General features: G+C 45.5%; 1 protein-coding gene and 1 long non-coding RNA gene across 3 annotated transcripts in view; one reads left to right on the forward strand and one right to left on the reverse strand.

Annotated features, from left to right (window-relative positions):
• The window catches only part of LOC134480821 (uncharacterized), a 45,790-nt gene extending 20,705 nt beyond the window's left edge, over positions 1–25,085 (reverse strand). Inside the window, exon 1 of the long non-coding RNA XR_010055673.1 lies at positions 233–25,085. This is a non-coding gene — a long non-coding RNA (uncharacterized LOC134480821). The remainder of the gene's footprint in view (positions 1–232) is intronic.
• Positions 25,078–27,555, forward strand: part of Ube2g1 (ubiquitin-conjugating enzyme E2G 1) — an 81,625-nt gene continuing 79,147 nt past the window's right edge. The window contains exon 1 of one of the 2 annotated variants that reach the window (XM_063269819.1): positions 25,078–26,275. In XM_063269819.1, coding sequence (XP_063125889.1) covers positions 26,230–26,275 — 46 coding nt within the window. In that variant the 5' untranslated portion in view covers positions 25,078–26,229. The remainder of the gene's footprint in view (positions 26,276–27,555) is intronic. The other variant, NM_022690.2, reaches the window with a different exon arrangement.

A 27,555-nucleotide genomic window follows, 5' to 3' on the forward strand; every position in this document is an offset into this window, starting at 1 on the left:
GGAAGGAAAACTCAACCCACGTACTTGGGGGCGGCCTTTGCTGACTTAGATGAGAACCTGAGGAGAAGGGCCCGAAAAATGAAACATCCGTTGAAAATGATTCATTTTGATCGCATTCTCTCCAATGTCTAGGCCCCTGGCAGGTATCCCGAGCCCCGCCCCTCCAGCTGTCCCTAAAACACCTTACAGGCCCTGGCTCTCATTTCTCTTTCACCAAAGTCTAATTCCTCACCTTTCAGGCCCTGGCTGAATGCAGACTGGTCTCACCACCGGGAATTCCGTCCGGCAGTAAGTACCGGGACTGTAAACCAGTCGCACCTGCTGACCCACTAGGGTACATTCCAAGCGGAGGTGGAACCACGCTCTGTGCTCAGCAAAGATCCGGCGCCCAGCCAGTGGGTTGAGCTCGCCACCTATAGGTTCCTGGAAGTTGGCCCGGGTAGAGTCAGTCCAATATCCACTCACGAAATGAGGAAGCTCCGGAAACTTCCCAGGTCCACTAGGAGGGTGCTTTAGGCTTCTGGTGCGTCCATCTGCTTTCTTTATCATTCTAATTAACTGCCAGGGACACCCTTTGTCAGTTATGCAAATGACTGAGGTTGGTATTGTTATTACTAAGAGTCACTTGGTTGCAAAATTGTTTTGACTATACTAGTATCAAATCCTGTCCAGTCTGCAGGGAGAGGGGAGCCTCTCTGCTCCCCCCCCCCATCCCATCCTTTGAACATCTATCGAGGGGAGGCTCTCTAACAGTCCTAGTGTGCAGGGAGGGAACTAAGGCTGAGATTCTTTGCTGTGCCTTGTTTTAGGCCTAACCTTCGGGAAATCACTTGCTTCTAGGCCAGTCAGTTTGTCTAGCTTAGAAGAGGGAAAGAGTGCACTAAACCTGGAGCCAATATAGGTAAAAAGCCCTTAGTGCCCTAAGAAAACAAAGCCCGAGGCAGGCGCATCACCAGTAGAAGGAATGATGAAGGGGAGGGAGGGAGGTAGAGAGGGAGGATGGCGTGGGGGGCGGGGCGTGGAAGAAGCAGCAGCAGAAGCAAAAGTATTATGAATGGTTAACTTGCAATTTTTCAATAAGCAACCTTTTCTTCAGTGTTGTTGACTCTGCCACTTCATGTGTGCTAAGCTTGAGCTCTGTGGTTGATTGTACCCTCAACCCCAACAACTAAACTGTTTTAGCATAAATATATATCACAAGTGGGTAGCATAAAAATTATTATTCAAAATTCACATAACTCTAAAAAGACTTTAATGTCTTCAACGTTTTTTTTTTAAATGTTTATTTTGCGTGGTACTGGGGCAAATGTGGATTTTTATGTGTGCTAGTCAGATGCTTTCATCTAGGCACACCCTTTTCTAGTCTAGTAATCAGTGCTTTTGTGGGGAGGGGAGGCAGAATCTCACTTTGTAGTCCTGGTATCCAGCCCTGGCCTGGAACTCACTTCGTAGATCAAGCTGGCCTGCAACACAACAAGAGATCTGCCTGCCACTGCCTCCAGAATGCTGGGATCAAAGACGTATGCCACAAGGATTAGCTATAATGGTTGCTTTTGGGTTTTTTTTGTTTTGTTTTGTTTTGTTTTAATTTATTTATTTATTATATTTAAGTACACTGTAGCTGTCTTCAGACACACCAGAAGAGGGCATCAGATCTCATTACAGATGGTTGTGAGCCACCACGTGGTTGCTGGGATTTAAACTCAGGACCTCTAGAAGAGCAGTCGGTGCTCTTAACCACTGAGCCATCTCTCCAGCCCCTAATGGTTGCTTTTTTGTATTGGGGCATACACAGGGTTTGCCTGAGTGTGTGAGCACAAGCGGGAGCACGAGGTCAAGTTCTCAGCACTGTCACTTATTGTCTTCTACCTTACTTTCTTAAAATAGAGTCTCTCAGTGTAACTGGTGCTAGAGATTAGAACTCAAGCCTTTATGCTAGCTACTCAGCCCTACAATGGGTGTCCTTGCTGCCACTTGAAAAACAAATCTTTGGAGACTGGCAACTCTAGAAAAGACAAGGCAGTAGAAAAAACATGGGTAGGAAGAAAGGGTTCTAGAGCTGAGAAGCCTGAAGGGCAACGGTCCAGGGCCTGGCCTTCCGGCTCCCCAGGATCTGTGCTCGCCAGGCCAATAGCCACTCTGCACCCGACTCATCCTGCTTAGGGGACGTCAGGATATAGAAGAGGACCAACATGGTAAGACTAGAGGGACATCAGGATATAGAACGGGAACAATGTGGCAAGTCCTGTTAGGTCAGGAGAGAACTAGCTCCGAATTAACCTGCCAAGGAGGCAGGTTGTGTCACTGTGAAAGCCAGGGGCAGGACACACCCCAAAGGTGGTTTAACCTGATGTGGCCAGATGAGCAGTATTTACAACCCTCCTTTTGGACATGTGACCACTCCAATCCAATGGCCGCTGGGAGAATAATAATGTAAAACCATTTCTTGGTGATCCATCCTGAAGGCAAGTTCCACTCAATTCCCATCTCTCCTTCTAACCCCCTGTGTCCCAGGGTCACCCACTGGCCTGCTGGTCTTCAAGCTTACCCATTCATCCCCAGGGGCCATTTCTGATGTGCCCTGCAGTCTCCTCTCTATCTGGAATATACCCAGCTCTCCTTCTAATCAAAGCAGGTCTCATCTTGTCACTCCCCAACTGCAGGTCCTCCCATCTGTGCACCAGAGACCTAACTTCAGCCCTGAGAAGCAGAAAAGCAGGACAAACCAGGGCAGCTGAGTAAGACAAGCCTCTTCCAGTCACTCAGGAGAAACTGTTACTCCATGAATAGCTGGGAGCTGAGGAGCAGGGCTCTGAGATTCACCCTGGGGTAGCAGCCAGACACTACCCAGTTACAAACAGATCTTGGAGTTTCTATATAAAAAAAAAAAAAATGTGAATCAAAACTATGAGACTCGCCAGGCGGTGGTGACGCACACCTTTAATGCCAACACTCGGGAAGCTGAGACGGGTGCATCTGTGAGTTTGAGGCCAGCCTGGTCTACGAACCAAGTTCCAGGACAGCCAGGGCTACACAGAGAAACCCTGTCTCAAAAACCAACCCAAACCAAACCCAAAAAAACTACGAGGCCATTTTCACCTGTCATCAAAGGGCACAACAAATAATAAATAGACCCAAGTAGGTCCCTGAAACCGACTCCGCCTTACACTGTTGGACAGAGTTTGAATAGACAAACAGGTTCCGAGAGAGATGAATGAATTGTGTGCATCTGGGTATTTGCTGTAGCCTTGCTTTCACAGCTAAAAGTAGAATCTAAGGGAGGTGGAGTTTTTGCTACAACTGTCTCATGAAATGGTTTTCTTGTTGTTTGTTTGTTATTGTGCTTTTGTTTTGTCTGGAGATTATGCCCAGAGATTTGAGCATGTTAAGCTCATTTCTTATCACTGGGCTGTGCTCCCAGCCCAACTATATATTTTAGTAAAAAGAGTATGAGGCTGGAGGAGGACTCAGTAAAGTGCTTATTGGGTAAGCACTATTTATAAAACAAAAGCAGCTGTTCAGCCTGTCTGGGCCAAGCCCTGTCCCCTGCTCAGTTGTCCATCTATACAGTAGGAGTTTGGAAGGAGAAGAGCACACTTCAAGTCTCCCACTTAACCGATCAACTGGGTACTTTAGCAGTGGCCAGGAGTTAGCATTTGATGGCATGGGGGAGGGGCGAAAAGGAAATGTCAAAGGTGAAATCAGGGTGTAATTGGGGTCACTTGTCACCTGAGGGGCAGAATCTCTTCTCTGGCTCTGAACAGATAATTGTGGGCTAAGTTGTACCTGCCTAGACTGGAAGAACCAGGATCCTGACAGCTCATGAAGATGTCAGTTCTCCAGGTTTCCCCCTGCCTCTGCCCATGGGAGAACTTAGGTGGCCCAAGGAAGGAATGGAGCCTGCAGGAAGCAGGCCTGGGGAACCTGCATGACTGCTGACCCACACGTTCACCCGAGTTTAAGCATACCTCACCCCATAGTAAACACACAGGCTGCTGCCGATTCACACTTTTCCCCACTTCAGCCAGGGTTTCTCTGTGTAGTCCAGGCTGGCCTGGAACTCACTCTGTAGACCAGGCTGGCCTCTAACTCAGATACACCTGCCCCTGCTCCCACATGCTGAGACCGAAGGCATGGCCACCTGATGACACACACTTTAATGCCAGCACTTGACAGGCAAAGGCAGGCAGATCTCTCAGAATTTGAGCCTAAGGTGGTCCATAGGGCAGGTTCCAGGTTAGTCAGGGCTGCATAGTGAGACCCCGCCTAAGAACCAATAACAATCAAAAACCGAAACCAAACCCAAAGTAAGTAAGTAAATGTAGTTTAGAAAATGCTGCCGGGCGCGGTGGCGCACGCCTGTAGTCCCAGCTACTCGGGAGGCTGAGACAGGAGGATCGCTTGAGTCCAGGAGTTCTGGGCTGTAGTGCGCTATGCCGATCGGGTGTCCGCACTAAGTTCTGCATCAATATGGTGACCTCCCGGGAGCGGGGCACCACCAGGTTGCCTAAGGAGGGGTGAACCGGCCCAGGTCGGAAACGGAGCAGGTCAAAAACTCCCGTGCTGATCAGTAGTGGGATCGCGCCTGTGAATAGCCACTGCACTCCAGCCTGGGCAACATAGCGAGACCCCGTCTCTTTAAAAAAAAAAAAGAAAAGAAAATGCCTATATCCCTGAAGTCCGGTGTGGTATACATCTTTCATCCCAGCATTTTGGAGACAGAGGCAAATGAGGCTGTTGTACGTAGTGAATTCCAGGACAGCCAGGGCTATGCTAGAGAGTGTTTCAAAAAATAAACAAGCAAAACCCCCCTTTAAAAAATGTAATCCTGGGTCTGACGAGATGGCTCAGTAGTTGAGTGTATACTGCTCCTTTTCCCAGAGGACCCAGGTTGAGTTCCTCCAGTACTCAGGTCAAGCAGCTCCCTGCTTCCTGCAACTGCAGCTCCAGGGGATTCAAGGCCTCTGGGCAATATGAGTACCTGTACTCGTGGGCATAAGCCCACCCACACACATATATATAATTTTAAAATAAAATAAAAATAAATCCTTAAAAATAAACAAATGAGGGCTGGAGAGATGGCTCAGCGGTTAAGAGCACTGACTGCTCTTCCAGAAGTCCTGAGTTCAAATCCCAGGAACCACATGGTGGCTCACAGCCATCTGTAATGGGGATTCAATGCCCTTTTCTGGTGTCTGAAGACAATTACAGTGTACTCAGATACATTAAATAAATAAATAAATAAATAAATAAATAAATAAATAAATAAATACAAACAAATAAAAATGTGACTACCACCATGAGTTCATGAAGTCCTTGGGCCGGGGCACAGGGGCTGTAGGAGGAGAGGGTAAGACTTCTGGCCTCACGTTGGCTTCCTCTCTCTTCTCTGCTAGGCACTAATGTTCTTACCTGCTATACCACAGTGTATTCAAAGGAGGTGGCTCCCATGCCGTGCTAGAGCCATGATCCTACCTATCAACTTCTCTGAGTTAGGATGCCTATGCGGACATGTGGCTGGCAGTCTTAAGATGGCCAGCTCCAAGTCTCACTGGGAAGTAAGGAACAGCAATGTGCGCTCTCAGAGAGGCCTGACCTCAGCAGGAGGCTGCATCCGTACAAAGGTTTCTGACAGATTCAGTACTAGGCCTTTCTCTTAATATTGGAGCCAAGGAAAACATTCATGAATCAGAAGCTTAGAAGTACCTCCTTCCTCCAGCTTCCTATGTCTTAGAAGCAGAGGACTTAGTTGATTTTATTTCATTTTCATGTCATGCTAAGCAGCCACTCCACCAACTCCTGTGATAGAGGAGCCTTGGCTACCTGACCAAGTCACTCCCCTGCCTGGGGCCTCATTGGCAAGAACACAGGCTTTACTTGGCTCAGAAAGCTGACTGTGATCAGGTGTCCCCCAGGTGGCTCTTGTGCAAGAGGCCAGGCTTTAAGAGGTGGCCTTCTGCCACATCTGCAGAGAGAGAGGAGCTTGTTTTCCATGCTTCTTGAGAATTCCAGCCGCTGAAGACTGAACCAAGCAAGCAGGGGCTTCTGGGAACCGTGTGCTTCTTGGGTGGGCTTTCACTTGGAAAGCGCTACCCTTCAGCCTCTGTCCGTAGCTGAGAGGGAAGCCAGCAAGAGAAGAACAAGGCCAGCAGGGACCAGAACTGCCAAGGCCGGGGACATCAGGAGCCTAGATTAAGTTAGACATGCCTGCCTTAGCCTGAGGTCAGGAAACCTAATACCTCTTCTCCTTGCTGTAGCAGTAGGGTAAAATGTGGGGTGCTTCTGGTTGTTTGCAACCAAAGAAGTAATGGACACATGGTTCTATTCACATTTTAAAATGCGTTTTTAAGATTATATTTATTTATTTAGATTTTCTGTTATTTGTTTGGTCAAGTTTTCTTGCTTAGTTTTTGTTTCTTTTTGAGATGGGGTCTCACTGTGTAGCCTTGGCTGGCCTGGAAGCTCTGTATAGACCAGGCTGGCCTAGAATGTCGAGAGATCCACTTGCCTCTGTCTCCCGAGTGAGTGCTGGGATTAAAGACATGGGTCACTATGCCCACTATTTGTTTATTTATCTTGGTGGTGTGGCACACATGAGCTAAGGTGCACATGTGGAGGTCAGAGGACAACTTGTAGGAACTGATTCTCGCTTTCCATGCTATGGGTCTTAGACATCCAACTCAGGCTGTCAGGCTTAGTATATACCTTTACTCACTGAGCCATCTTACCAGCCCTATTCATATTTTAATAAGAGGGTGACGGTGCAGAGTAATATCAGAGTAAAGAGAGTTCATAAATTCCTATCAGAATAACTTATGCAGGGGCTGGAGAGATGGCTCAGTGGTTAGGAGCACTGACTGCCCTTCCAGCACAGTTGGGCGGCAACGCAAACACATGAAACTACAGCTGCAGGGACTCCAACGCCACCTGCTGACCTCTGGGCACCCAGATACTATTCATGTGTACACGCACGCTTTAAACAGATCTTACGCAAACAACAACAACAACCCTGAAAAGAGCAGTGTACTCAAGCCTGACCTTAGCTGCTGGGAGAAGAGGTAGGAGGATGACAGAGTCAAGGTTAGCGTGGGCCCATGGTTGAACTCAAGGCCAACTTGGAAAACTGTGAGACCTGGTCTCTAAGAAAACACAGCTGGATTCTAGGGGCTCACTTGCTGGTCCCTCTAGCATAACCGGTGAGCTCCAGGCTCTTTTTTTTTTTTTTTTTTTTTGGTTCTTTTTTTTCCGGAGCTGGGGACCGAACCCAGGGCCTTGCGCTTCCTAGGCAAGCGCTCTACCACTGAGCTAAATCCCCAACCCCAAGCTCCAGGCTTTTTAAGTAAGGTGTAAAGCTGTGTGGTAATGATGATACATGCTTTTAATTCCATTACTCCCCAGGCGATTCCTAGGAGTTCGAGGCCAGCCTGATCTACACAGTTGAATTCTTGGACAGCCAGGGGTACACAGAGAAACCCTGTCTCAGAAAAAAAAGGAAGGAAGGAAGGAAAGGAGGAAGGAAAGAAGGAAGGAAAGAAGGAAGGAAGGAAGGAAGGAAGGAAGGAAGAAGTAAGGAAGGTATAGAGGGGCTGGAGAGATGGTTCAGGGGTTTAGAGTACTTGTTCTTGCAGAGGATCTGGGTTCGATTCCCAGAACCCACCAAGAGACCCACAACCATTCATAGTTCTAGCTCCATGGAATCTGACTCCCTCTTAGGACTTCCATGGGCATCAGGCATACATGTGCTGCACAGATAGACATACAAACAAAACACCCACACGCATAAAATAAATTAAAATAAATAAATAAATAAGGTGCAGGGCTGGAGAGCTGACTCGGTGGTTAAGGAGAGCCAGGTTCAGTCCCAGAACTCATGTCAAGATACTCACAACTGCCTATAACTCATCTCAGAGTGTGGCCCCTTTCTAGCCCCCACAGGCACCCACACAGACATGGCATATAATCACACGAATGCACACAAATACACAAAGTTAACAGTGAATATTATAAAATTTATAGAGCAACAAAGAGACAGCTGTTGTCAAGCTCTGGATTCCTGACTCACACATGCACTGTGCATGTGCCCCTCCTACACATGAACACACACACACACAAAGAACTTATATATTGCACGTTTCCACTAACAAACATTAAATAAGTAAATACAAGTGATTAAACTGAGCATGTTGGCACATACTGTAACCATAGCCCTAATGAAGCTGAGGCAGGAGGATGAGTTCTAGGCCAACATGGGCTTCATAATGAGACCACATCTAAAAATGGAGCAAATACTTCAAGTAAAATAAATACCAATTTCAAATTTGAAAAATATATTGAAATTAATCAAAGTAAGGGGCATTAATATGTTAAAGTCAAATTAAAATGCCTACCATAGAACGGCTAAAAATGTCTAATTTCTTTATAGGGGTGTCACCTCCAGAGTGTTGGGACCACCACACACAACCCTCCCTATTCCTAAAGTTACTATTATAGCACCACCTTAACCATTCTTTCATGTTTTACACTAGAAAAATAGGAGCATATATTAACACAAGGATGTATGTGAGTGCTCACAATGGAGTAGCAGTCAGCAATCAAAAGAACAAACACCTCACAGAATGAAATGCTTTTTTTCCCCCCACACAAAATGCTTTAATATTCTAATTGTTAAGCAAAAGACCAAAGCCTACATTCTTTTTTTTTTTTTTCCTGTATAGACTTGAGTTCAGGTATGGGGAGGGGAGTTAAGAGGGTTAAGAGGGTAGTTAGTAGAGGGACAGGGAGAGAGAGAGAGAGAGAGAGAGAGAGAGAGAGAGAGAGAGAGAGAGGTAGAGGCGAGCTATAAGAAGGACATGGAGAGAAGGGGGGAGGGGAATGGGGAGAAAAGGGATAAAGTGGGAAGAGGATAAGAGCAAGAGAGCAAGAGGGCAAGAGAGAGGAGCAAGAAGGAACAAGAGCGCCTATGTTCTTTCTTTCTTCCCTGCTTTTTCGAGACAGAGTCTCACTGTGTAGTGTTGGCTGTACTGGAACTCTCGAACCCACAGAGATCCGACTGTCTCTGCTTCCACTGGGATTAAAGGTGTGCACCACCACTGCCTCCCAAAGCCTGCATTTTGTTTTATTTCATTTATAAAAAAAATTTAGAAAGGATTAGTGATTTCCTGGTGCTGGTATGGAAGGAAAGAGGGAGAGACTACAAAAGACATGCAAAAATATTTGAAGATAATGGAGGAATTTATGATCTTAATTGGAGTGACATTTTCTTTCTTTTTTTTAAAAAAAATTACTTAATGTATGTAAGTACATTGTCTTCAGATACTAGAAGAGGGCATCAGATCCCATTACAGATGGTTGTGAGCCACCGTGTGGTTGCTGGGAATTAAACTCAGGACCTCTGGAAGAGCAGTTAGTGCTCTTAACCGCTGAGCCATCTCTCCAACCCTCGAGTGACATTTTCATGTATGTATCTATGTCAAAATTCATGACATTAAACTTATCTTTTAAATATATGTGTTTCATTGTATATCAATTATAGTATACCAACTATAAATGTGATGTGTTAGGCACAGCCTTGGTGCATTGCAGGCACTGAAAGTAGATAAAGAACATGATTCCCATGCGTTTACGCCCAGGGAGTTGAAGCTTTGGTAGGAATGACAGCAGCAATAAGGAAATGTATTATCTCATTTACTTGGAAGGCCAGAGGCTACAGGTACAGTCTGATTGACCCCACTTCTAGTACCAGACACTGTATTTATCTACAATTATGGAAATTGTCAGGGAATTTAGCTCCAAATTACAGAATCTACTCTAACTGGTTTTAAAGGCATGGTGACTCCCATAGTCTCTGACTGGGGGTGGGGTGCTGGAGACCTGGATTTGGAAGTCAGATAGCCAGAAACAATATATACATTGTGTCAGCAGAAAGCCTGTATTGGTTTATTTTGTTTACGTAAGCTGATTAAGTAATTAATTCAGTGCTGTACTTGGGGTCAGAACCAGGGTTCTGGATGTGTGAGGCACATACTCTACAGAAAGTGTGTTTTGCTCTCATCATGTACTCTGCAGCTCACACAGGAAGGGAAAGTTTCTGCTCTCAGGACACAGCCAAGGCCAAGGCCACTGTTTCTCCAAATGCTTCTTGCCATGCTGTGCTTTACAGCATCCCCTTTCTCCTATAGCTGTCCTCTAGGTCGAAGACAGCCTTATGTGAGAGCCCTGCGCAGGGCTCTCAGTGGAGGGAAAGGAGATAGAAAACTCTCCTGCCCTGGAAAGGCAGAACTGCTGTAGAGGGAGTTTCTGTGCTGGGTGATCACAACCCAGTGAAGACCCACACTCTGGGAGAGAGGATTATTTATTGCCCCTTCACAGTTAAGGAAACTGACACTAAACCTGAAACTACTTACCGTGTTACACTGTGGAGCCTTGCTTCCTGCCACAGAGCCTGAACCTCCTAGGAAGATGAATGGAGAAAACATGACCCACCACTGACTCCTCTCTCACTAAGTCATGGCTCCTCCCTTAATCCAAAGTTCTGTAATGCAGGTACAGAAGGCAGTCCACAGGAGAGCCTGGAAAATCAGCCACACAAATCATAAAAGGCAAGCCACCATCCTAGTTGTCCCCAAACAGGGTAAAACCCACAGCTCAAGATAAAAACTAGCATTTAAAGCTGGGCATGGTTGGGGATTTAGTTCAGTGGTAGAGCGCTTGCCTAGGAAGCACAAGACCCTGGGTTCGGTCCCCAGCTCCGGGGGCGGGGGGGGGGGGGAAAGCTGGGCATGGTGACACACACATTAATCCAGCACTTGGAAGGCAGGAGCAGGTGGATCTCTGAGTTTGAGGCCAGCCTGTTCTACAGATCAAGTTCCAGGTCAGTCAGGGCTATGCAGAGGAACTTGTCTCAAAAAACAAAAACAAACAAAACCCTACAGTACAAAGAAACAGTTTATTTTTCCCAGTAATAATTTCTCTTTATTCTTATGCATGTAATTTTTATTTTTAAAGATCAATTTATGTAAAGTTTATTAATTTATGTATCTGAGTGTTTTGCCTGCATGTATGAGGATGTATCAAATGTGTCTAGTATTGTGGGTGTCGGATCCCCCTGCAACTGGAGTTATAGACAGTTGTGAGCCACCATACAGGTGCTGGGAATTGAACCATGGTTCTCTGCAAGAGCAGTGACTGTTCTTAACTAAGCCAACTCTCAAAAAAAAAAAAAAAAAAAAGCCCTAGGCATGCAGTACAGGTCCGAGGGTGGAGAATGGCATGTCCATCAGGCTAGGCTAGGTCTTCTCCTGACTCCCACTGCCCCTGCCTCAAAGAGTTAGAACTAAGTAGAAGTGACAGAGATAGCACACATCCTAGTTTGTTCAATGGTCTCTCTCAGTGGCTTGTTTGTTCATTTACTTGTTTTTTGTTGTTATTTTTTTTTAACAGAGTCTCACTGCATATGACTGACCTGGAACTCACTATGTAGACAAGGCTGGCCAGGAACTCACAGAGGTCTGCTTCTCTGCTGACAGTTTTGTCGATTTGGCACAATCTAGAATCATCTTAGATGAGTCTCAGAGATGGTTTAGTACAGGTTGGCCTGCGGTGTGGGCACATCTGTGGGAGATTATCTTGATCCTGTTAATCGAGGTGGGAAAACCCTTCCCCAGGCAGGGGATCCCACCCTGTAGACTAGGGAGAAAGCCCCTGCATGCAAGCATACAACTATTTATTCATTCTTCTCTGCCCTTGACAGTAGAATGCTGCTTCAAGTTCTAGCTCACTTCTCCACCGTGATGGACTGTGACCAGGAATTGTGAGTCAAACTCTTTCTCCTCTGGTTGTTTCTTCCAGGATGTCCTGTATGGCAGTCAGAGGCTAACAGAATGCCTCCTTGCTTCGAGATGTAGGGGAAGAATAAACAGAAACCTCCTGAGTCAACTTCAAAGCTAAAATTCCTGATGGGGAGAGCTTGGATAGCTTGGGCTAGAAGGAAGATCGGGGAGACCTTTGTCAATGCTTTCCACTGCACCCCTAATTTACCTTGGATTGTCACAGATACGGTTTCTGAAGATACAGACCTGAGGATGAATGCAAGAGGCTTCTTTGGAAGGTGGTGCCTGGTACACTTGTGGAGGAACGGAAAATCTTAAGTACAAGGAGCCCAGGTAAGTGGAAAGCACACAGAACATATGGGGGCCAGAAGGACAGGTTCACTCCCTTTGATGATGGCCCCCTTGCTGGCAGAGTTCACTCCAGCCTGAGAAGGTTCTGTGTGAAGACACAGTGTGACAGTAGCAGTGTGCTACCTTGACATGCCCAGGGATCTTTTTTTTTTTTTTTCTTATACAGTTGCTTATAGAGCAGCAGTTCTTTTTTTTTTTTTTTTTTTTTTTATTAACTTGAGTATTTCTTATTTACATTTCGAATGCCCAGGGATCTTACAGCACTTCCTGTAGCTCCTTTAGAAAAGTTACTGGGGGGCTGGGGATTTAGCTCAGTGATAGAGCGCTTACCTAGGAAGCGCAAGGCCCTGGGTTCGGTCCCCAGCTCCGAAAAAAAGAACCAAAAAAAAAAAAAAAAAAGTTACTGGGAAAAAAACTAAAAAAAGGAAAGAGAAAAAATTTTCTTCGAGGGTGTGGGGGCGGTGGCAGTGGTGGGGGTTGGTATTATCAGAGTCTCACCCTATTTTTCAGACTGGCCTAGGATTTACAAATGTAGCCCAGGCTGAACTGAATAACATGGCAATCCTGTTTCAGCCTCCTGAGTGCTGGGATGACAAACATGAGCTCCTGTACCTGGTTCTGTGTGATATTTTGTTTGTCTGAGACAAGGTCTCCATATGGATCACTGGCTGGCCTGGTACCCACTATGTAGCCAGGAAACTTCCAGCAATCCTCTTCTTAGCCTGGAATTGTAAGCATGCCACCACATCAGACTGAAGCTCTTATTCGGACGACAGGTCTGTGGTATCTGTATCAGCTGACAGGAAAACAGGTGCAGCTATTGCGGTGGGGGTTATATGGCGTGTTTTGGAGAGACTGTGTTAAGTGGAGATGGGGATGGGCCTACTCTTTTGTGTAATTCCACATGTACTTTCCAGGCTATGGTGCTATGCTGGGGGGCACCACATTTTGAGGTGAGTCCTGCTGATGCACAAAGGTGCAAATTCTATATCACTCAGAACCTCTAAGGCACTGGATTCAATGCCTTTGATTTTCTTCAGTAATAAAATCCATCGATAGCAAACTTTACCTCTGAATGTCAAAGTAGAAACTAGGCTCTGAATGTTCTAAGATTGCATTTTACTCCCCACCTGGTCTCATTTGCACACACCTGCTGAACGAATATGTGAAATATGCTCATGTTGAAGGAATAAGGAAATGACTGAAGTTTCAACTTCAGGAACATAACCATCATCATATCTGAGCTGTCTTTGATCTCCCTGAAGGAAATAGGTCAAAGGAAATAGGACCTGTTGTTTAGAAATATTAGCGTCCACAGTCACTGCTCTCAGGATTTGAGCCTCTAAGGAATCACACAACTTTTTTTAGATCAGTAGGTAATGAGTGTCTCTTGGTGTGTTTGGGTGAGTGTGCATAGGCAAATGCTATGGTTAAAAAGAAAACAGGCAGAATAGGGTGTGGTGCTGCAAACTTTAAGCCTAGCATTTGAGAGGTAGGACCAGGAGGCCTGGAGGTATCAAGTTTGAAGTCAGCCTGGTCTACGTATTGAGTTCTGAGTCAGTGGAAGACCCAGGCATTAAAACAAAAAACAAACAAACAAAAAAGCTGGCATATTCCTGTAATGTCAGCACTTCAGAGGTGGAGGCAAAAGGATTAGGAGTTCAAGGTCAGCCTTGTCTACATGAGACTCAAAAACTAAAATGAAGAGTAGGGTCTGGGGAGGTAACTCACTAAATGTTTGCTCTGCAGACATCTGAACTCAGGTTCAGATCCCTAGAGGATATGTGTCTGTAACCCTAGAATCAGGTGCTAGTGTGGCAAAACAGGCGGGTTCTAGAACTTATTGACCAGCCAGCCTAGCCAACATAGCAAGCTCCAGGTTCAGTGAGACCTGTCTCCTCACCTCAAAGAACTAATATAAAAACTCCTCCTGGAACATAACCTGAGATTGTCAAGTTGACAGCATCAACCACCACACCTAGGCAGGCTTCAAACCTTAAATCTTGTTGTCTCTGACTCTCAAGGGCCAGAGCTATGTAGCCATCACATTTGTTTAAAGAAAAAAACACAAAAAAACAAAAAGCTTTCTTTTGGTGTGCGTATGTATGTGGTGTGCTAACCATGTGGAAGTTTTTATGTTCCTCTAAAGCACCAAAAAGGAGAAGAGACTGAATACTTCATAAACTAAATATTTATTACAGTTAGGAAACAGCGAGCAGAATGAGCCTCGTGAACAGTACTGGCATGTCTGGATGTTCACATACAAAACAATAAAGCTAGACCCTCACTTAATAGTATATATAAAAGATAACTCAGAGTAGATAGAATATAGATCTAAGTGCCAAAATAATAAACGCACCCCTAAAAACGGCTTTTCTTTTTTTTTTCTTTTCTTTTCTTTTTTTTCGGAGCTGGGGACCGAACCCAGGGCCTTGCGCTTGCTAGGCAAGCGCTCTACCACTGAGCTAAATCCCCAACCCCAAAAATGGCTTTTCTTATTTTGTATTCTAAGATTGAAATTTATATATTTTTAGATATTTTTCACTTAAAAATGGGTTTTACTTTCTGTATAGGCTCATCTGCCTGGAACACATAATACAGCCCGGATTGGCCTTGGCTTGAATTCATGACCATTCTCCTTGCTTGGTCTCCTAAATGCCAGGAGTACAGGTGTGATGGTTCACCTGCATATATTTTACCTTTTGTTTTTTAAAATATTATTAAAATTAAGCATGAGAGATATGGCTTCAAGAACTCTCTGCATACCAGTTTGTACTGCCAGATCTAGCTACTGCCCTGTCATGCCTACAAACCTCAATTTACCATGTCTATAGTGATCTCAGGAAATTATCCTGTTATTAACTTTGTAAGATTGGCGTGGCAGGCAGAAGCAAGAAGCTCTCTGTGATTCCAGGACAACCTGCTCTATCTACATAGTGAGGCTCTGGGTAGACAGAACTACATGGTAAAATTCTGTCTCAAAAAACAAAAAGAGGCTGAGTTGATGGCGGCACATGCCTTTACTGCCAGCGCTCAGGAAAAGTGAGTTACAGTACCTGCTGGGCAACACAGAGAGAAATCCTATCTTGGAAAAACCAAATGAACCAAAGGAACCAAAACCAAACAAACAATAAAACCCAGAAGGGGCGCTAGAGAGATGGATCAGAGGTTAAGAGCACTGGCTGTTCTTCCAGAGAACCAGCGTTCAATTCCCAGCACCCACATGGCAGCTCACCAATGTCTGTAATTCTAGCTCCAGGAATTCCAGGAGCTTCACAAAACACCAATGCACATAAGATAAAAATAATAAACAAAACAAAACAAAAAGAAAGGCATTCCAGAGGAAGTCATTTCCTTCCCAGATTAGAAGACTGTACCCGTGTATCCACAGATGAGAGTGCTAGGACACTGGATCAGCAGCGGACATACTCCCAGGGAAGGGGGGATGTGTAGTGTCTCAGGAGCAGAGTGTGAAGATGAGGTCCAGTGAGTCAGGACAGAGATGGCGGTTTGGAATACTCGATGGTGAAAGGCTATTGAACTATAATGGGGAACTTGCATCTTGTCAAAAAATGGGGGTTAGAGGAAGAGGAAAGATGTGAGGGTGGTGAGGAAGGGTTACTGACTTTTTTTAAGTAGAAGAGAGACAATATCAGATTTGCATTTGAGTAGGTATGCTGTCAATAGAGGATAGATGGAGGGAGCCATGGGCAAAGCCAAGCCAGTGGCCAGCATACCCTTCCTAAGGTTGTGGAGGCTTAGATTAGGAGCGTCTTTGGACATTTAGGTTTTGGTGGTGGAATCGATATAGTTGGGAGAAAGGCAAGGATGGCATTCCTGTTTGTGACTTCACAGAGGTGCAGGTTGAGAGGTTCACAGACCTCTCCTCATCTGGCCTCACCTGAATCTGGTGCCTTCAGAAGACAGTTTCCTCAGACCTCCTGGGGAAGGCTGTCTCTCCTTCATGGACTGTGGATCTCATCACATTTCGATATTCTCAATCACCTCGCCCAACTCTCCCTCCATCTTCTCCCTCTTTTTTCTTCTCCTTCCTCGAACTATAGCTCTTTTAGCTGTACCCAATGTAGTTCAGGCTAGCCTTGGACTCCCTGTGTAGCCCAGGGTGGCCTTGGATGGCCCTGTGGAGCCAAGGATGATCTTAAGCTTCTGATTTCCTGAGTAGTGGTCTCCATGCTCAGTTTTATGAGGTTCCAGGACTTTGTGCATACTAGGCAAGCACTATACCAACTGAACCACATTCCTAGCCCTAGTTACTTTTTCTTTGGCGCTATAATCTGAAAAATGCATTTTTCAATGATGTTGACCCTTGGTTCTTAGCATTTTTCTTTATCCTACTTCAACTCTGATCCTATAAGGGAATTAATCAACCATGGTGATGACTCAATCAGTACTCTAACACCTGCATGACTTCCTCTCTTCCTTATGCTACCAATCAGCTTCCTCACAAGACCAGCTCATTAGCCATAACCACAGCACACCCTAACTCTTGGTTTCAAGTCACCTACGCTAAGCACCATTTTCTGTCCTTCCAGCTCACTTGTGTGTCTCCCACAGGTCTCCCACCTCATGTCCCTGTCATCTGTACCACCTTTAACTACTCACTGGCTACCTCTTTTTTTTTTCTTTTGTCTCTTCCTTGCTTAGTTCACTACTATAATCACTCTGTCCACCAAATCCATAACACATTTGTTTATCTGCCCACCTGCCCTGAGCAGTCATGTAAGGAGCGTTATGTGTAAAGACATGTACCCTAGAAACTTCCACTAGTTCTCTCATTTGCATTTTCAGTTCAGGACACAAGCCCCCAAGCCCCAAATAAGCAGCCATCACTGAGATCTGTCTCCACTTCCTGTCTCACCTTCAGCCTAGTTTACTCTGCTCAACTTTAGATGCTTAGGGCTATTCAGATTCTTTTATTCTGGTAAACGACAGGAACTTCTCAGTTGCTAAACTCAGTGCGGACTTTTGAGAGCTCCTTTCCCCCATGTCTCAGTGGCATGTGTAGATCACCATTCTTTCCTCCTGGGAGCACTTTCCTATCCTGACTTTTGTGAAATCTACTATACACCGGGCTTTCTTCTCTCGTACTGATTTTTCTGAGCCACCATTGCTGGCTCCTGCTCATCTGTCTGATCTTTAAATGTCTGTTTCATAGCTTCAGCTTGGTTTTCCTTCCTTCTTTCCTTTCTTCCTCTTCCTTTCTTTTTTAATAAACAAGAGTAGGGTATGGTGGTATACACCTTTAAACCTAGCATTCAACAGGTACAGGCAGCAATGTCTTGGAGTTTGAGACCACTTTGGTCTACATAGTGAGTTCAAGACCAGTCAGAGCTACACCAACAGGACTTGTCTCAAAAAAAGCCAATATAAATAATAACAATGATAATAATAATGATGATGATGATGATATATGTAGTGTATATATAGCATGGTGTGGTTATGGTTAATGAGACTGTCTTGTGGGGAAGCTGGTTGGTAGCATGAGGAAATCAAGGAGGTATTAGACAGGGTACTGGATGTGTCATCATCATGGCTGATTAGGTCCCCTAAAGGACCAGAAGTGAAGTAAAGTAGAATATATAATATAAATCATTGTGAAATGCTTCATTATATATTGTATACTGCATAATGTACATTATGTATAAATACACTATATACACCAGACCACATCCACGTCCCTCCCACAGCTTCCTGCTTCATGGATTCCACACTCACACACTCCTTGTGACCTGGCCTCTGCTAATATTCCTGTCTCAGAGTTCCTTGTTCCTTAGGCACCAGTGGAGCTACTCTGCTGGCCTCCTTTTCAGACTGGATGAACTGAGCTCTGAATACCCCAGAATCTTCACAGTGGCTATTCCCTATTCCTGGAATGTTGTTCACTAAACTATTCCAATGCTGCTTCTTCTTTATAGTCTAAGATCAGGTACAATGTCCTCCAAGTGCCCTCCTTGAGTCCCTTATCCAGAAAAGACCTCCTTTTCTTTCTTTCCTTTTCTCCTCTTTGTTTTACAGAGACAGGGTTTCTCTGGGTAGCCTCGGCTGTCCTGGAACTCACTCTGTAGAACAGGCTGGCTTTGAACTCACTGAGATCCACCTGCCTGCCTTGTGAGTGCTGGGATTAAAGGTGTGCACCACCACCTCCTGGCAAAGGGACCCCTTTCTAATGCACACTTGTCCTATTCTTGTCCATTGTATCAGTTCAGGTAATTCAAAGGAATAAGTTTACCATTTGTTTTGTTTTGTTTTTGAGACAGGGTCTTGCTGTGTAGCCCTGGAACTTGCTATGTAGACAGGCTATCCTTGAACTCACAGAGATCTGCCTGCCTCTGTCTGCCAAATGCTGGAACTAAAGCTGCATGCCACCGCCAACACTGAACATCTGTTTACTTCTGTGCCAGTGTCCTGAGGACAGACTTGTGGTCTGTGTCCTTCACACCTGGGCCTCAGGTTCTGGGAGGCATTTCCAGCTGGAAGTAGGCATGTAACAGTGTTCATGAGTCAAAAGAACACAGGACTAGATAGCTGCACATGCAGAGGAGCCTCTGGTAGGAGAGCAGGGCTACAAGTATGGATTTAGAAATACTATAAAAACATGTGGAGTCCAGGGGTGCTGGTACAATTTTGTAACCCCAGCTTTGGGGAGTAAGGATCTGCCAGCATGAGCTACCTAGAGAGCTTGTATCTTAACCAAACCAAACCAAACCAAACCAAACCAAACCAGTAAGATGTCCAGTTGATTTCAATACTATATGACCCGCATGGTAGAAAGAGAGAACAGATTTCCATTAGTTTCTATGTCACCTCCATACCCAAATAAATAATGTAATTAAAAGAATTTCTTGCAATGGGTTATAGCTTAGTCAGTGTATTTGCCTAGTATTGATATGTCCTGGGATCTTTGGGAACTAAATAGATGGCTTAGTGAAATAAATAGAAAAGTCTTAACTAGGATTGGACACAACCATGTTAACAGGCACCTGTGAAAACAGGGTAAGAGCCATAACACTGAAACATTGAGACCTGCCTTTTTCAGAATGGAGCAAGGACCCCAGTGCTGTGGCAGCACCTCATTCATCTCAGAGAGACATGAATAGGTCGCCTGCTCATTCTAGACAGACACCAGTGTCAGGGCAAAGAAATGATCCCGCCTAAGACACATGAACCAAATAGCCATTAGGTGACTTATGGGAACTTAGAGGACTCATCTACCACTGAAAACTCTCCTCAAAGAGGGAGGGGCCTTATGGGCCGCCTCATGTGTCTTGTGTCTTGGAAGCGCTCACCAAGATATTACTGGGCCCAATCCCGTGAGGGTCTCATGCAGGAAATTCAGTTGGTCTGATGTGAAAATGGTGACAAGCCATGTGGTGCCTACAGGACAAAGTTCTACACAATTTATCTGACTCCAAGAATGGGGAAAGAAAAGGATGCCCATGGTCACCTCCTCCACGCAAGTCTGACCCAAACCCTAGTTTGTAGTGAGGCCAAGCAGGAAAATGTCAGAAGAAGTATATATGCTATTAACATGTCATATTAATAATGATATATTGTGTATTAAACAAATACATTATTAAAATAAGTAGTTTAGTGAGCTTGTATGATCAATATGCAAAAATATATTGATTTTTATTATATTTTAAAACAGGGTCTTACTATACAACATGAACTGCCATGTACTAGCTATGTAGACTAGGTGAATGTGGGGAACTCAGTCACCTCCCAGTCTATGTGTCTCAGGGGCTGATATTTAAAGGCATGTTTAAATATCATGATGTTTAAAAAATTATTTATTACGGTAAGAGACAGAGACAGAGAGGTATATGTGTGTATATATGCCAGGGCATGAGTCACAGGATAACGGTGGGATTGGCCTTCCATCTTTACATGAGATCCAGGGATTGAAGTCAGCTTGCCAGTGTATGTGGCAAGCTTCTTTACCCACTAAGCTATCTTGTCAGTCCCTCTTAACTTCTTCCCTTTTCTTAACATTTATTTGACACAAGGTCTCACTCTGTAGTTCTGGCTATCCTGGAGTTATGTATATCAAGCTAGTCTTCAACTGAGAGATCCACGTGCCTCTGCCTCCCTGCCTCGGAAGAGCTCAGACTACAGGCATGAACTCATACTTGACTCAATTGTCAGTTTTTCACTGGGTGTTGGAGAATTAATCTAGGGCTTTGCTATGTTAAACATTTTCTGTACCACTGAACTCTGTTCCCAGAGGCACACAATTCATTCTGAGCACAAGCACATGAATTTTAAAAACAAAAAAAGTATACACTAAGGTATATTACCATTTAAAAATGTCAAAAATAATGTTTTTAGCTGGTTGTGGAGGTACACAGTTTGAATTTCCAGCATCCAAGAGACAGAAGCAGCCGGATCTCTATTTAAAATAAATGGTTTAGTGAGTTTGTAGGATCAATAAACTTGAGGCCAGCCAAGTGTACACAGAGAGTTCTAGGCTAGCCAGGGTTGTACAGTGAGACCATGTCTCGAAATAAAGACTAAAGATGGCTAAGTATGTTTGTTGCTATTGCAGGTGACTGAGATTCAGTTCCCAGCCCCCACAGGGCAGATCAGAACTGTCTGTAACTGCAGTTCCAGGGGATCTGATGTCCTCATCTGACCCCCACGGGTTCTGACACTCACATGGTGTACATAACTAAGTGCAGGCACTCACACATACGCAAAAAGTCACTAATTAAAAAAAAAAGATTTATGTGTGAGTGCCTGCAATATGTATGTGTAGCATGTGGGTGCTTGGTGCCTGTGGAGGCCAGGTGGTGGCTTTGGAGTGTATGGAACTGGAGTTACAGGTGCTGGGACTGAATATTTATCTACATTTTATGTATATGAATGTTTGCTCTTTATATGTCTGTGCACCCTGTTTTTGCCTGGTGCTCTTGGAGGCCAGAAGAAGGTGTTGGATCCCTTGGAACTGGAGTTACAGGTAGTTGTGAGCTTTCGTGTGGGCTGGGACTTGAACTTGGGTCTTTTGGAAAAACAACTAGTGCTTTTAAGTGCTGAGTCATCTCTCCAGCTCTAAACTTAAACTCTTATACACAGTTAAATTGGTACTAATTCTGGGTGTTTAAAGACAGGAACCTGGGTAGAGTCCTGAGTTAGAACAGTTGTCTATGATATGTAAGGCCCTGGATTCAAATTATACCACAAAATAAATAAACAAATAATAAAAACATTTCCACATTTAAATATTTAAAATTTGCCTTACATTCTTATCAGAATTTATATGCCAATGTGCTCCAGCAAAATAAAGGCATAATGAAAAGATTTCAACTTCATATCTAGGATGCAGTAGTCTCAGGAAGTGAGAACCAGCGGTAGGAAATCCTAGGACCCGATCATGTAGTAAGCATGGGCCTATCAATCAGCCCAGACCAGAGGGATCGTATAGTGGGTTCTAGGAGGAAGGTTTCCAAGAAAAAGGTGGCTTAAGAAGATCAAGCAGTACTCTGGGCAGCGGAGGGAAGCAAAAGAGATCAATTATACTGAAGGTGCTGCCAGAAAAAAATATAATTAGAAACTCTAAGCCAAAGACAAATTCGTATAAGGAATAAATGTAATTACATTTCAGAATTTGGCTCTCCTAGTCCACACTTATAAAGTCAAAATAGTATAGAAACAATTTAACGAAATAATTAAAAATAATAGAATTTAGGGAAATAAAGGATGGAAGGTAATATAAGACATTTAAATCTCTACTGGTTGCAGCAAAAGTAGACATTTAAGGTCTAAAATGGGAACATAAGAAAATCATCATAGGACTATGTTCTATGAATCTGTTTGTCTGTCTGTCTGTTTCTGTGTATGTGGGAGGGAGATGTGAATACAGGTATTCGAGGTCAGAGGAAAACTTGCGAATATTGGTTCTCTGCTTGTACCATATAGGTCTGAGGGGTCAAACTCAGGTCATCAGATTGGTGGCAGAACCCCTTGACCCACTGGGCATTTCAATGGCAGTCAGCCATATGCTCTGGAGAGATGAGGTAATCACCGCAAGGACTATATCCATGGGATTGGAAAGGGCTGGCTCATGGCAAGGATGAGAATGGGCTACTACACAGAATTTCCGTTTTTCAATATAAGCCATCATACCTTGTTTGATTATGAATTATGGCTATGCACTGCTTCAGTAAAATGTAAAATAGGGTTAGGAATATAGCAATTGTTAGAACACTTGTCTAGCAGACAGGAAATCCTGGGTTAAATCCTCAATATTGCTTTAAAAAAAAGAAAAACAGAAAGAATAAAAGATACTTTTTCTGTGTAGCGGTGGTACATGCTTTTAACTCCAGCACTTGGGAGGCAGAGGCAGGTGGATCTCTTAAGTTCAAGGACAGCCTGGGCTACACAGAGAAGCTCTGTCTCTCAAGAAAAAAAAAAGTTTTACTTCTGTAGAAGAGTATTTTGCCTGCCTGTATATATGTGTTCCATGTGTTTGCCTGGCATAGGAGTCAGCAGAAGTCAGATCCCTTGGAACTGGAGCTGCAATTCTGAGCTGTCATTTGGGTAATGGGAATGAAACTTGGGTTCACTGCAAGAGCAGTGAGAGTTCTTAACCACTGAGTCATCTTTCCAGCTCTGCCTTGGCAAGCAAAAGATATTTTAAAGGGACTATTTTACTCCAGGAAGAATTTTTATTTTTAAATTTTTTTTGAGGTAGGCTTTCAGATAGTCCAGTCTGGCCTCAACTTTGTATGTTACTGAGGATGACTTTGGACCACTACTGATCCTCCTGCCTCCACCTCCTAAGTGCTGTAATCACAGGTACGTACCACCAGGTCAATTGTGGGGGAGTGCTTTCTGAAATAAACTTATGAAAAACTAGTAGATATCCTAGGACCTCTTGCCTCTTTCTGTAGGTAAAATTTGTATTCAGTGAGAGAAGACATCGCAACAGGCACTTCTGATGAGAATTCTCAGAGAAAGGGATCTATTCTTCAAGACTTCCATTATTTGTATTGATTTTCTCACTCTCAATAAATATTGACCTTTAAAAAATTATTGCCAGAGGTGGTAATATATTCCTCAAATCCTAGCGAGGCTGAGGCGCAGAGGCAGAGGCTGAGGCAGAGGCAGAGGCAGAGGAAGAGGCAGAGGCAGAGGCAGGTGGATCTCTTAAGTTCAAGGCCAGTCTGGTCTACAGAGTGAGTTCCAGAGTAGCCAGAGCTACACAGAGAAACCCTGTCTTGAAAAACCAATAATAGGTAAAATTATTATGTGTATGAGTATTTTGCCTATATGTATGTATGTCTGTATATATATCACATGTGTGCCTTGTACCCAAACAGGCCAGAAGAGGATTGATTCCCTGAAACTGGAGTTACAGTTGTGAACTTGTAAGTGGGTACTGGGACTCAAACATGGGTCTTTTGGAAGAACAGCCAGTGCTCCTAACAACTGAACCATCTTTCCAATCCTAAAACATAAAATTTTACATCCAGCTAAGTTGGTATTATTTCTGGGTGCTTTAAAATAGGAACTGGGATACAGTCCTGAGGTAGAGTTCTTCCCTGAGTGAGGCCCTGGGTTCAATCCATATTCAGAATTCATATGCTAATGTGCTTTAGCAAAATAAAAGAGAAAGAATAGACATGTAAACAAAGCACCGATACACATGAAATAAATAAAAATAGAAATTCGGACCGTGGAATAGAATAGAAGACGTAGAAATCAATCCACCCAAATATAGCTACCTGACTTTTGACAAAGATTTCAAAAATAAACAGTAGAGAGAAGACAGACTCTTCAACAAGTGTTGCTGGGGAAACTGGCTATCCATTGGTAGACCAACAGAACCAGAACTTTGTCTTTCACTTTGTACTAAAGTACATTCAAAATAGATTAAAGACTTTAATTTAAACATCATTATTGGGCTGGAGAGATGGTTCAGTGGTTAAGAGCACTGACTGTTCTCCCAGAGGTCCTGAGTTCAATTCCCAGCAACCACATGGTGGCTCACAACCATCTGTAATGAGATCTGATGCCCTCTTCTGGTGTGTCTGAAGGCATCTACAGTGTACCTAGAATAAATAAATAAATTAAAAAGCCATTATCATTATTTCTTTCTGAGAGACGGTCTCGCTAGTCCTGGCTGACCTGGAACTTACAGAGATACATGCGGCTTTACATTCTGAACGCTGGAAGTAAAGTCATGTGCTACTATGCCTGACCCTTTATTTTATTTTATTTTTATTTATTTTGTTTATATATTTTCAAAGACCTAAATGTAAGGCCTGAGACTCTGAAAATATTTTGAGATACAGGGATAGGCAATGGTTTTCTGAAACATCACACCAGGAAATAGCACAAATTGACAAATGGTGTTACATGAAATTAAAATAGCAGAGGAAACAACTACCAAGGGAAGATACAACCTGTGGAGTCTGAAAAATCATTTCAGGATCTATATCTCATAGATAATAGCTAGAATCAATAACAAAGAAGAAGAGGAGGAGAGGAAGAGGAAGAAGAATAACCCCAAGAACAACAAGAGAAACTCAAAACCAAGAAAATTCATCAAATCAATAAATGGGCAAAATAAGGAAGTTTTCAAAAGGAGTACAAATGGCCAATAAATATATGAAAAGTTGTTTAAAAATATCTTTAGCTGCCAAGGAGACACAAATCTAAACTTGAGAGCCCATCTTTCCCTCGTGTAGTAATTTTTATTATATGCCTGCCAGAATCTGCTTCTCTCGTTCACTTTACTTGGAGCTCACAGAAGCTTCAGGCTTTTGTAGGTACCTGATTTCCTATGAAGTTTTTGTTTCCTACAGTCCAGGTACAGGGAACTAAGGATTGAATAAACACGTATTGAAAGAACAAACAAAATTGACCATCATTGTTATTTTTTTTCTTCCCCTTTCTCTGTTTATTGCTACAGTGTTGACAAAGCACAAAACTGGGAAATCCACAAGAAGGTTGGATACGGTTGACTTTTCCTAATCTTGGATTTCACACTTGGACTTTACATGGTAGGTGCCTTTCTTGATCAAAGGTGTCTGATCTATTATGGATCCCCACCCCCAGATGGAGATTGGGTCTCACTATGTAGCAAAGCATGTCTGGGGTCTTCTCCCAATCCTCCTGCCTCAGCCTTAGTATTGGGATTACAGGCAAATACCACCTGAATCTGAACCATGTATCAGGTTGTGCTAATCACAACTCTGCACTTTACTCACAGTCTATTTATTAAAACGTTTTCTGCTATGAGATTCATAACATTTTATTTCAAGGACCATTCTGTGCATTCTTTATTAATTACCACCATGCACTCTGTTTTGTGGCTGTTTAAAATGGGGCACACGAGTAGTAAGTTCGGCTTTATAACAATGACTAATTCGCACACCTCGGATGTAATGTTGGATGGCTGTAGGTTCTCGTCAACATCTACCACTTCTGGTCCCATCACTCTCAGACCGGCTGCTTATATCGGGAGGCAGCGTCCTGACCCTCCGCGACCTCTTTGTCATGGCGTCCGCGGGGCGTCTAATAGCCGACGCTTTCGCAGCTGGGCGGGCGTGGACCTTCCCAAGATGGCGGGGCTGAGCCCACTGCGCGCGGTGGGCGGGGTTCCGACGCCGGAGGCGGGGCAGCAGGGCCGAGGGGTCGGGCTAGCAGGCGTGCCGCTTCTGAAGTAGGCAGGCTCAGCGCGCTTGCGCGGAGCGGCCCTGCGCGCAGTGAGGCAGTGGCGGGGGAAGGCACCGGTGGGGCCGACGGGCGGGCTGAGGAGGGAAGCGGGCGAGCGAAGTCCCAGTGCGCGCCGCGGCGGCCCGGGTACCCTCCCCTTCCGGGCGTGAGCCGCTGAGAGGAAAGCCGAGCGGAGCGGACTCGCATAGGCAGCGAGGTGCTTCTCGGGTCTCCCAAGACCGGCCTCCCGCGGCTTCGGCGCTCCAGTCGCGGGGCCCGGGTTCCTCAACACACCTAGCTTCAGCCACCGTCAGAGCTTGTCCCCCATCCGTCGAAGTCCCGGCGGCAGCCCGGGCTCTTGGTGGGGAGGATGACGGAGCTGCAGTCGGCACTGCTACTGCGAAGACAGCTGGCAGGTGAGCGGCGGGGCGCCGGGCCGCGATCGCGGACTGACGAGCCACTCGCCTCCTCTTGCCCGCTCCGAGGCTGGGTGTTGGCGGGCCGCGGGCCGCGAGGGTGGGAGCCCGCAGGTCGCGGCCGGCCGGCGACACTGCTGGCCTGGCTGTGGAGGGTGTTGGGGGCGGGGACGCGCCCCAGCCTCGCCCTCGGACGGGCCGGACGCCCAGGGCGGCTGCCCCCTCCCCCACGGCACTGGGGCGTTGCGGGGGAGGGGCGTGGGTCCCGGCCGGGCCGACCCTCCCTGAGGGGCGGATCCCGGGCTCAGGTGCGGCGGAGGCCGCGGGACCTCAGGGACCCCGGGGACCCCGGGAGCTTGCGGGCCCCGCGCGTCTGCGAGTCCGAGCTGTGTCGGGGGCCGGATAGGGGAGGCGCGCCAAACTTCTGGCCCGGCAGCGCGGGGTCCGTGGAGTTAGGGGAGACAACAAAAGCGACGGCGGGGCTGGCCTGGGTGCTGGCGCGGGGCACCGAGGGCTCGGCGGGGAGCGCGACTCCGCTTTGCCTGCCTCCGCCTGGCACGAGCTCGGGCTGCGCCGCCCGTCTGGGGGAGGGTGGGCGCGGGCGCTGAGGAGAGCCGCTCGCTGGCCGGCCGGGGCTTTGTGCTCGGCGCGGCTCGGGCTCCTTCGCCCAGGCCCGCAGCCACCGGCCTGTGGCCGGCCTTAGGCTCTGGCCAGGGGCGGCGGCTAAGTGCCTCCCCCGTGGAGTCTCTTTCCCCCTCCCCCATTGTCCCGGCCTCCGGCCGTTTGCGGCTTCCAGGTTGACTTTTTAGGGGGTTGGCTCCTACTCTGCTAGGACTGTGTGAGCGGAGCATGCGCGCAGGAGGCGTACGTGTGCGGAGTGGAAAGGGGGGAGGGAGGAGGCGGGTTGGTGCCTTCACAATGCCGCCCCACGTGCTGCCAGATTTAAAGAGAAATGAACCGGTAGTTACCCCTGCTGTCTTACGCCAAGCGTGTGTCTTGCTTGGTACAGGCCATTTCACCCCTCCTCAACCTGTAGCCAGTCTCCCCCGCCCCCCGCAGCTCTCCTTTAAACTTAGAGCTGAAAGCCGGACTGTTGATAAGTGAGATAGATTTCTATGAGTTTGAGATGTCAGTTAAATCACTTTTATGGCTTCTGAAGGAAAAGGTCGACACGGGTGTTACAGATTGTATAATTAGGTTTATTATTAGACCATGAGCTAGCAGGTTTGGACAAGTATTAAAATTCTAGGTGGTACAGGGATTTGAAGTCGATGGAAAAG

This window comes from Rattus norvegicus, chromosome 10 (genome assembly GCF_036323735.1).
Source record: "Rattus norvegicus strain BN/NHsdMcwi chromosome 10, GRCr8, whole genome shotgun sequence".
Taxonomy (NCBI): Eukaryota; Metazoa; Chordata; class Mammalia; order Rodentia; family Muridae; genus Rattus; species Rattus norvegicus.